Here is a 12,518-nt window from a genome sequence, read left to right as displayed (position 1 = left end):
AACTCACATAATTTACACCTCTATCGACATTACGGCGGCACGCGAACAACTCCAGTATATGGCGCTATAATGTCATCGCGTATAACACGTATTATTGTTATTATAATAATTATTGTTAAATCACCAACGAAAGAAAACTGAAGTATTGATATTCGAAAAATAAAAACGCCCCCGTGAACTCCTTATTACTGTACTATCATTAATTTCTATACAGCGCGGGTGGTAAATGACACTAGCTATAGTTTGTACGATACTGCTTGTTTATACATAGTAAGTACCTCTATATTACGCGTAGCATTAGTATACTTCCTATACGGTATATTTATGAATTCGAATTCAAAAATAATTTAAAAAAAAATCTTTTGAACGTGAGTAAATACTGAAATTGAGATCCCGTAATATACACTGCAGTATACTGTATACTTACTAAGTGTAGTGCATATATTATCTAGAAGCTTAAAAATTATACAGACCACAGGCGGATAAATTACAATATTGTACATCAGCGCTGGGTCGGTCGGCAACGGTTTGCTTATAATTTTCATTTTTGGGCTACGACGCGGGAATATAATATACCTAACATGAAACTTGAAACAATATATTCTGAGAGAGAAAGCCGAGCGCGTGTTGTGAGTTTTGTTGTGGCGATGAGTCGCTTTCCAAGTTTTCGGTGGCACGTGTATATACATACACACGCATAATTCCATAACTATATATATACATAAATAGGTACTCGCACGGCGCACCATCATCGTCATCGCCGTCATCCGTTCTCTCCTCTCCGTCTCAGATTCGCGTGAAAGAGAGATTTTTTCTTCCTGTATTATTTTTTGTCCGTCGATCATTAACAACCGTTGTCGTCGTACACTGCACGGTTAAACAAGCGCGATGGACCCACCGGACTCGAGTCTGGGTGGAAGATGCACGGGCATGGGTGGGGGGAACCTTTCGTGGGACAATGGGCGGAGGCATTTTTTTCCGATTCCCTCCCGTCTTCATCTCGGACGTTTATCGGCACGATATCAAAGGAATAATTCGACACGTCTCTATTGTATCGGAACGGATCGGAAGGAAATTCTGATTTTTCCGTGTGCATATTGTATATATATTTGTACGCGGTATACCGTTTCCAATCCCCACCCCTATGTTTATATATATATTTATAAAACACGAGTCTGTTCGTTCTCTCGCTGTTTCGTCGGGGGCCGACACCGAACTATCATCTCGAACAGTCGAACCTGCCTAAATACCTATACATACATCTTACCCAGGTAGGTATACCTATAAATACACACACGAGTAAACTCAGGTTGGGTGTACACGCGGGTTGGTATATACTTAATATATATTTACGCTCTCGTTTCTTGCGTCAGAGATATCGGCATATCGAATTTGTATCCTTGAAATTCTCGTAGTCACGTAAGCGCGACGGAGCGCTGCAATATCATACATATATACACACTCAAGAAAATATAATCGTGCCGTCGTCTAGAAATACGTTTTTTTATTTATTTATTTTTTTGTCAGCGGTGGCACCGCGAACCACGACGAACTGCGTCGCGCCGCGCCTACGCCTCCTCCGCTGCAGCCGCAGCCCAACCATGTTTCGACGTGCCTCCAGGGAAAACGCTCTCGTTCCGTATAGCTGCTTTGTATCTGTATAATATGATGGAACCAAAAAATTCTTATTCGTATTCTTTTTATAACTGACGGTTTTTTTAGCATTTGATGATTTTATTTTTCGATACTATTCTATGCAATGCGTACATCATTATTCTCAAGTCCACCTCTTTAAAATTATATTATATCACACTCAAAACAGATAGGTAAATACTATATGGCCATTTTCGAAGAGCGGGCAACGCAATTTTAACTCTAAAACTTAACATCTCCCCCCCCCCCCCACCCCTGAGAAGTTTACGCGCCAAGCAATACGTGACCCCGTTTGCTCGTTCGTACGATTGTGTTACACGAAAGTACATTCTATACCTAGACGACCGATAATCAATACAAGGTACTCACACACGAATATTTAAATACTCCGAATAAAGTAATTTTTCTGATAACAGAAGGCATTGTCCGTAAGCCAAAAAAAAAAACGCGTAGAAGAATAGTCGATAAAAACAATTAAATTGAGCTAAGTATTAAGTCTAAGTATAAAAATTCGATATACTTATCAAATAACTGATTTAACTATAATATTCAAAAGTTTAATTTGGGGAAGAATAATACCTCAACTCAGTAAATTAAATTATAAAAAATCGTTTCATTCAACATGTTTAAGTTGATACTAATGCACTTTATTTCTTTTATTTCAATTTATAAATTAATATATGTGTCTTTAACATACATTGGGGTTTAATTAAAGAAAAAAATGTTGGTTGAATTTTTGTATATGCCTATATTATTATTATGTATTTAATTATACCGTTATTGTACTATTTGTGTAATGTGATAATGTGATAAAAGTTGATGTAATAAATAAAAAATAAAAAATAAATTTTTAATTTTAACCGAAAGGATTATTATACTGGTAAATCAATCTTTAAGTAAAAGTGGTAACGGAGATTTGACTGATGGGTACCTTAAAGGTTAAAAACAATTTGACTTTTAAATTAGATCGACAAGTTACTCTCTGTGTACATAAAAACCGATTTCAACAAATATTATGAGTTTTAAACGAACAAAATAGTATCTCAATGTATTATTAAAAAGTGACGACTACAATTAATGGATTGTAGTATATTATATAATAATTAATAATATTAATATAATAAAGTTTTTTATAAATTAGATGGATTTGTTTTTCATTCTCAAGAATATGCATTGTAATATATTTTACGCCACCACCGACCATCTTCGGCTAGACAATAAATCGTATTTTATAGTATAACACACACATACATACGATTACCTACGTATAGCACTAACCACCGGACTCACCGTGTGCTGTATATAGGTATATGTAAAATATAAGCACGGAATAATATAATACTAGTGCGTATATACGGTTTATCTAGGTCTTACATAATAATTTATCATCAACCCAAAACTACCCACACACGACTGTGACTGCGACAGGCGAGTTGGTACTTTTCCCTTTTTGTTCTCGTGCAGCCACAGTGTGTATTGAGATGGTTCACGTGATAACTCCGCATACTGTTTTATCTCGTACCAAAAGAGTTTTAAAATCTGTATAGGCAGAAATATCCGTGATGGGCGTATTTGATTTCAATATTATATGTATACACTCAGAAGACACAGTTTTGTAATCTAATATTATAATCGGTCTATACACCCAATTCTGCCGCTCGAAGCATATTTTTATTCTACACCCCAACGTCCGCGTGTTGTAAGTATTTAGTACCTACCTACATGTATCACATACCTTGTAGACTGCTAGTTGACTTAAATCTAATAAAATATGTATCATTTTGAAAACTCACCACAACGACGCGGTGGTCATCGTTTAGAGGTTAACGGTGTACCCATCTACACATCATATTAATAATAGAAATTATAGTAAAACTTAATATTATATTGTCTTTTGAATTAATATTAAAATATTAAAATTCCATACTAAATACTAAATATATAGTCAAACTAATGGCCCGAGCACCCGATGTTATATGAAAAGATCAATAACAAAAATATATATATAATATATACTAATAAAATGATTTGTTGTGAAAAATTTGTGTTTGGTATTCATTAATGGAAAACTAATAATTAGTTATTAATATATAGACTATAGAAGGTATATTTTTATAATATTATTCTCGAAATAACATTTTTTAAATGTATTAACTAACTCGCATTGTTTAATCGTTAATTGCAAGTTAAAAACCCTAGGTGTAGTATAGCCGTATAAATTGGTATATATAGTATTATTATACACTTCTATAGTTAAAAAAAAACTATTTGTATCCCAATAACAGTAGGTAGGATTCTAAAATAAACTTTTTTAAATATTATTTTTTTCACAAATTGTTTATATTAACTTATTAAATAATACATTGTAAGCTACTATAACACATCTTATCGTACATTACTTTATTCCTTAATAATATTATAGACTAGTGTTTATAATGAATCATAATAGTAATCTTAATTTAAATACAAGGAACATCGTTATTATACATTTCAAAATACATAAAATATGTATATTCAAATGTCTATATAGTGAAATTAATTAATACTATAGGTATAATTGAATATAAAAATATAATTATCAACATCATATATCTAAGACTTATGTAGTGCATAAACTATAATAGTATTATGTATATATAAGTATTTGTAGCATTTAAATTTAAATTTCGTTATTATTATAATATTATTATTTAACTACTTCACTAATATTTAAAAAAAATGTATATATTATGATAACACAATATGTACATTTATGTAATTCTACTAGATGATAGTGTGCTCTATGTATATTAAAATGTGTATTGTTATCACTGTACATGATTTATATTTATAGTTATTAAGAATTTTTAGTAAGTACCTATAAACTAGGCGTATGAATATTAATATGTAATATTTACGACTAATTTATACAGGGTGATGGGAAGGGCAATGAAAACAATATTCTCCTCCGGCAAACCCTTAAGTACGTTAAGAAATAAATGTGTTTAAACGGCAAACACTACACGATACGTTTAATAAAAATCATAATGATTATTAAAAATGTTAATCGATTACCAATACCTATATTGTTAAGTTAATATATGTTTTTTTTGTTTTTGTTTAAAATATAGTTAAATTAAACACCTACTGTTATTTGATTTATAAATCATAATAATAGTATTAATAATTTATATATATAGGTTCATTATTAATTTTAAATTAAACTATACGGCTATACCATGGTTCGAAATAATAATAATAAAAAGAAATAAAAAAATATTAAACGTAGACTTACTTGAGTTTGCGTAAGGCCTAAGGATGCGGCAAGTTCAGCTCGTTCGGGTAGTGCTAGGTATTGAGTCCTCTGGAAACGTCTATTGAGCTGTTGCAATTGTAAGCTTGAATAAATGGTTCTAGGCTTCCGCATTTTCTTTCCTTTCCCGTTTACCCTGAGACTGCCATCTTCTGCGATACCACATTTTTCTGAAACGCCCAATACAATATTATTGTTAATTTACTCATTATACTATGCTTAATAATTGTACATAGTTGATAAATTAACAGAAATCTAAAAGGCTATATTTGCAACTGGATAAAACATAATATAATGATGCCAATATTATAATATATAGTATTACACTGGCGTTTATAGGTAATTAGCATTTAAATTAAACTGAATTTTACGGACGAACTTATATACATATTCTATTATAATTTTTAAGAGGACATATACCGTACAGGTAATAGGTATAATGGTTGATTATTGAATATAATTTTAATAATTCATAATTTATTCGAACCCATCAAAATAGTAGTCTTTTAACAAAACGTCTTCAGATTTTTTCTGTTTAGTTTTAACTTTCATACACACAGTTATTTGCTAATTTATTTTTAGGTATATATATGGCGTACATAAACTTTTAGAAATGATAACATACTTTAAGAACATACAGCCAAAAAGGTATCTAATATCAATATGTTTTTATGTGGTGCCTGCCGAGTGTATATGTATTAGTTACCTAATCTGTGTGTATATACCGGAACAAAAACTATTTTAATTTAAAATTATCATAATAATTGGAAATTCGGACGATACTATTTTAGGGCAGGTACATATAAAAATGTAATTGTTCTCGCAACTATTATTGTTTTTACCCTTTTACTCTGTTTGACCGCACCTTTTATATTCATGTATGACCAATGGCCGTCGCTGGAAAATGAAAAACATTTGCCGTTTGCTCACCTGCAGGTCGCCACCTCATCCACACCGTTATATTCACCCCTTAGCGTGTACAGTCCTAAGTTTTGTACTTTTGTTTGTCTGTGTAAAAACTGTAAGCTCCCCTTCCAACTATTTACAAATATATTTTATACATATGTAGGAAATTCTATTGACACGTCATACACGCGTCGTCCCCGAGGTGCGCATGTTATATTATGTTGACAACCATTCATATTCACTCACTTTTTAAAAGTATTTTTTACCCTATTCAAATGCAAAAATAACGAAAATAAGGAACGTACAAAATAAACAATACAATTATATAAAGGTGCCGGTGGAAATAAACTTAGTGATAATATTATATTGTACATAGCTTATATTAGTATTTGGTTTATGGTTAAAATCGTTATAATGTAATATGTAGCCATATACATATAGGCGTATAAATTTAAAACAATGATGAGAATATTGTGGTTTTTTTATCAAATTCTTGAGATTCTTTGAACTACTTGAGGAGTGTTTTGTGGATATACAAACTTTATTTTAAAATGAAAGACCCTCCTCTTAAATTGTAAATTATTCAGTTGATAATTTTTCTGAACAATTTGACGTATCAGAAACAACATTCGTAAGGGTAGATAATAGTTATTGAGTTATTTAACATAGTGTTCTATGGACATAGGTTCCACAGTAATAGCCAATGGGTTTATACTTTATTTTAACATTTTAGTCTTTAATATTAATCTATCAACATAAATTATTTGTAAATATTTCCTAAATATAATAAATACTATTTCTAACATTCGGTCTATTTTATATCTTTATAAAACCATTTTTAAAGACTATTATCAATAGTACTAACATTTTAATAACTAAGAAATTACTAATTTGAATTTTGAATGAATTATTAAAGTTTCCGAAAAAATTATCTACTAAATAATTTACTGAAAAAAGGGGGTTCTCATTTGAAAAACAGAAGTTTGTATGGTCACAGGACATCCGTAGTCTTAAAGTATAAAAAAGTTCAAGAATTTGAATACATGTATTATTTAAGGAAAAAATGGGGATGAGCATGCATAGTGGATCACTCTGTATAAATATATAGTATTAGGCTCGTCTGAAATGTAGTTCATCAGATGAATTAATTTCATCAGCAGATCATGGAAGAACTGATATAACTGTACATTATGTTATAATATAATATATGTTTATATACATGGTATATGTCATATTATACTGATTAGCTACACTACCTAGTATGATGTATCACAATATGGGCACGAAAATCCGTAAGAATCCCGCAGATAATATTTTTAACACGAAGTCGTTTCGATAATTGAATTTGATCTCGGTGACTTCTACAATCGCATCGTTAAATAATATCACGACGTTATAATGTCCTGAGGCAATAAAATATATTACTACCTATATAATGTGTATAATATTATAGTGTACATATACCTAATATCTCATATTTATGCTTCGGTATTATATATAATTGAATTAATTTTACTATAATATTAATGAATATAATATCATATTGTATCATAATCAGCCGACACTCATAGAGGGTATACGTGATAATAGTTAGCAAATTATAAGTAATAAAAAAAACCAGAGCTCAATCATGATACATTTTTTTTTTTAGTTGATGTATGTGAGTTACAAGGGCTGAACCTATATTATTTGTATCGTATATAATATAACGAAACTTAAACGACTTATCCAAAATGTATATTTATATGTAATTATTGTTGAGATACCATGTCGACCTTAATAATCTCGGTGACATCCATAAGGTTTTCTAGGGTTTTTATCATCAACTTGAATACGGTTTAAAGTCCGTACTCGTACGTATATGTATATCACGTGTGTGGCCTGCGATTTGAGTGTATCTATGATCTTATATGATTTATCATACATGTTTTTACGACCATATAATATAATAAACACGTATATATATATGTCATTATTGGACAATATAATGTATTATATTGTATATACGCTGCAGTCGGACGACAGTTATAATAATTATTGTGTTATCGAAAAGGGAGAGAGAATTAAACAGAAGTCAAGGCTCGGTTAAATGTCGAGATATAGTATAACACGTGAATAGAGAATATAACGCACATTTTATCAGTTATATTATTTTATCAAATCTCCCCAGTCCCCGTGGTTGAATAACACAACTCATATTATCTTTATATTATATATTATACTAGCATAGTATTACGATTTCTTGTTTTCAGTGCCTCATGTATTATTGCTGGTACCAACATATTTCATACTTTAAGACGGCTTACTTAATACTTATATCCTGATCCTGCAAATCGTATAGTACAGAATATAGGTACCCTATCTGATAGCTATCTGTCTGTATCTAGAGGATTTGACAATGTTACATCAAAATCGCATTTAAATATTATATTCTTATAACTCTTGCTCAATATAATATATGATATATATATATGACACTTATCAGGGGTAGGTATACTATACATGGTATCTGTGTTACGTATTGTATTACCTATACTAAATTTAAGTATAAGCATATTTCCTATACACTATACTACAGTACACAAAATATCTAACGTTATTATTGTTACGATATACATCGTCGAACGATTGGTATCTTTTTTGGCCGTGTTTTGTTGTATTTCTTATATTATTTTTAACCTTCACCGAAAAAAATTGTTTGATTCCCTACGACGCACGTAAATAACAAATGCATATTTCCGGTTTAAATAAAATATACGATACACAAGCCGTCGGCTTATAAGATTTTAATTACACAATTGTACTTTGTTGCAGTAATAATAATTTATTACGACTGAACACTGAACAGTATATACCAAAAATCGAATAGCTGTGAAGAAAAATTACATCATTATTAATGCTACCATCATGCATCATTATCCGTAATTAAAAAAAAAAACACGACGACGACGTTTTAACAATATTCAAATACCACGTCTTATATTACATTAAATATATTGTGCAAATTGGTACATACTGCATAGTGTGATGTGTGTGCAAGCGGACTGGGCGAAGTGTACGAGTCGAAAAGCTTAAGTTTGTTGATTTTAAGTAAGTTACAATATTAGATACAAATCATATTATTAATTCCATTAAGCGCTTACATCCTAACCTGTACCGCAGTAATAATAGGTGTAATGCATGTAATACTATTGGTTGTATAAACTATAAGTAGTAAGTACCTATAATAAGTATACACAAAAAACTTTAACGAGTTACTTTACTGCAGCACTCAACGAGCGTGGTTATGGCTATCACTGACAATTTCCTACTAAGACAACCGAAGTTATAAATGTGTTAGGTATAAGTTAATATAATTTGTAAAATATGTTTACTATTCATTGGTTGAGTTAATTTATTTCAACTTTTAATTTTTGTTGTCAGCTTAAGATTCGCATCGTTCATTATCGCATCGCATCGCAGGATTCATTTTTATAAACGCAGTAAATTTAAATCATTTAATTTAATTTAAATTATTACACGTTTGTCGTTGACAGGCCGTATTTACTTTATAGACCAATAGTGTATGCATATTAATTATGTTGTACCTACCTAATGGAAAATTAATATTTTGTTATTTCATGGCAGTGTCGCGGACGGGGACGTCTGCAATAATGTCGTGACTATATACAGTGTAGTTTTGTCTTTAAATTGATACACAATTTAAAAAAACTTTACACGCTATTTCGAAGGCGTTGCAGCGAAAAAAAATACAACAAACATTATAGGTAACATTGTGTTCTATTAGAAAAAAATAATTGCAATAATATTGTCATTGGAAGAACGAACAAATTATACATTCTCACGGACAAATTAATAATTATATATATATATTCACATCATAGACACTTTTGGTGTGTATTCCTGAGCATTTACTTTCATTAATTATTTTCTATGAAAAATGAATCGTATACCACATCATAGTGCGTGTCGAGAATACTTGGTTTTTAAATTTTTTTTGAATATCACTACATCCCCCCTCGGCCCCCAAAATGGCCAAGCATAATTATTGTCTAGCACTCTTTTCTCTGTCATTTAATTTTAATTTTAATAATGTAATTAGTTACGTTGTATATATGTATACATATAATACACGAGTAGGAATACGCATAATATTACATTATAAATGAAACATTTAACAGTTTAACTAATTGTCCTGCAATATATCATGTCGTTTTAATTTCAAATTAAATCAAATCGTTCGCGTTAATTGTCACCATTACGACATGGTACATACTATTTTAAATTTACGACCTAATGCGGTATTAAATAGCGTCATGATTATACGTCAGTATTATATATTGCCTATTACCACATGGTGATCGTCTATAGGAAATATACTCTACAGAGTTCTAATATGTACATACATTTGGCCCTTTGGGTACGTATTACATATTGCAAAAGACACTACGTCAAATTATTATATGGAATGCGTAGTCCAAGATACACGTCTACACCTATTTATTTAAACATAATATTAGCTAATATTTATTGATTAAGCTGGAAACTTGTAAAGAAAAATTGTTTTTGCATGTTATAAGTAACTCATAAGAGTACCTTTAGATATATCTACACTTTTTTAGAACAGTTCAAATCATATAGTATATACTATATAGCGTATTACATTTTAAAACTTACATATTAAAAATAACATTTTTGAAGTTTCTAATGCATTTTGCTTTTTTTTTTTGTTTATTATTGAATTTTTAAATATATTTAGAAGTTTTTTAGGTAGTGCATTATTTTCATAGTATTCTAATATTATTTTTTCCATTTTTTTATATATACACAGGGACATTTGTCTTGCTTTGTACAAAATTGTTATTATATGTAAACTGAGAAGTCAACTTTTTCATGTCGACACAATAGCTAGGTAATTTTAATTTTGACGATAATATCAGACAGTTAAAATATAAAAGAAGTATGGGCGAGTTGAAAAGTTTTTGGTTATTTCAGAGCAACCGTGTATACACACTATATCTACAACTTCTGTAGATAGATATACTATACCTTTGAGTTATCTCGAAGGTATAGTATATTTTTGTTGTTATTGATAGTTATTTGTTGCGGTAAAAGGTAACTCGTTGAATGAATTAACTGATACAACTTTTTATCAACATTTTATACGTACAGTCACTATATAAATATATTTATAATAAGTAAATGGAAAAATAACTTCCAACTCCATAGTGTTTAAACCCTTGGTGGGTAATTCCAGGCCTCAGTAAATCTGTTAGATATAATATATATACATACATAGTACATACATACATATAATACTTGTATATTATTATATTGACGAATTTAAATATTATAAAAGACGCTGTCTTCTTACAAAAGCGAAAATACGTCACTTGTACCATGTATACTTATAAAAAGTGGCAACGGAGCGGTCATTTGCGTTTCAAAAATCAATACCTATAGGTTTTGACGGTTTAGGTGTGTGAACCCTCAAGAAAGTATATATAGGTACCTTTTTTTTTGGCCGCACGAAAGCAAAACGTCCGTATATTATATATGTACTCTGCCGGCGGCGGATTTTTTTTTTCATTTATTTATTTATTATTATTATTATTTTTTTTTTTATAAAGCCACCACAACCGCCGTCGCCGCCGTTGCGGTTTGACGGACGCGCCTTCGACTCCGTGTCGTCGTCGTCGGCTTCGTCTTCGTTGTCTTCGGAGTAGGAGGGCCAATCGTCACGTACGTGGAGTGTGAAAAAAAAAAGTATACACACTTGCGCACATGCACACGAATATATAATAATAATGCGTGAAAATGTGACAAGGTCTAACACGAAACAACATTGTTCCGTATGTGCACACAATGACTATACATGAAATTCCATCGGTTATATTATTTTCTGTATACAATATACGCGAGTGCTCGCGGATTTTATACACACATAATAATATTATTAAATTTGTTATACGTTTATAACATATAATATTATAGAAACGTCTAATATACATATTTTAATGAAAATTCAATGAAAAATGTTCGACTATTTTATAACACTCGATATACGTCCCGTTTGACCTTGTTCTTCATTGATAATATCATTCTTATCGGTACATTATTCATAGATAATATTATATATATCCCCGATGTGCCCTAAAAGCATAAACATATAGGTATTCAATATTGGCACTTACATTATACTTTTCGGGTTGTGGAAAGTACGATACAGTATAGTCACCGAAGATAATTTTTAAAATCTAACAGTTTTTTTTTTGTTGATTTAAGCTTCGGCAACTGAGGCCATTAGCTGTTGTTTATAATATTTTGATAGTATTATACTATAGGTATTAATTATTTCAGAGGTCGATCATTAACCATTTTTTTATTTAAAATATATAAATGCAATAGGCAATATGTATTTTGTAAATGTACTTATTATTAATCTATATACGATGTACATTGTACCTATATACTTTTATTTTTTTAATAAAACAATCATATTTTCCTATATTATAACATAATACGAACTTCACACACTCCATTAGAACACGCGTGCACACTCACAGACATATTGTGTACTGTGGTTGAATGGAGCTAGAGAACAATGGGTCCGTCATATAGGAGATCGGAAAGTCGAGGTATAGATATTCGAATGCAAAGAGAAAAA

At 30.5% G+C, this 12,518-nt stretch overlaps 1 protein-coding gene across 1 annotated transcript in view; it reads right to left on the bottom strand.

The window, feature by feature from the left end:
- Positions 1-12,518, bottom strand: part of LOC111042735 (homeotic protein distal-less-like) — a 113,013-nt gene that overhangs the window by 86,780 nt on the left and 13,715 nt on the right. The window contains exon 2 of the mRNA XM_022327434.1: positions 4,928-5,115. Coding sequence (XP_022183126.1) covers positions 4,928-5,115 — 188 coding nt within the window. The remainder of the gene's footprint in view (positions 1-4,927; positions 5,116-12,518) is intronic.

This window comes from Myzus persicae, unplaced genomic scaffold (assembly GCF_001856785.1).
Source record: "Myzus persicae strain clone G006 unplaced genomic scaffold, MPER_G0061.0, whole genome shotgun sequence".
NCBI lineage: Eukaryota > Metazoa > Arthropoda > Insecta > Hemiptera > Aphididae > Myzus > Myzus persicae.
This window is presented reverse-complemented; position numbering and strand designations above follow the sequence as displayed.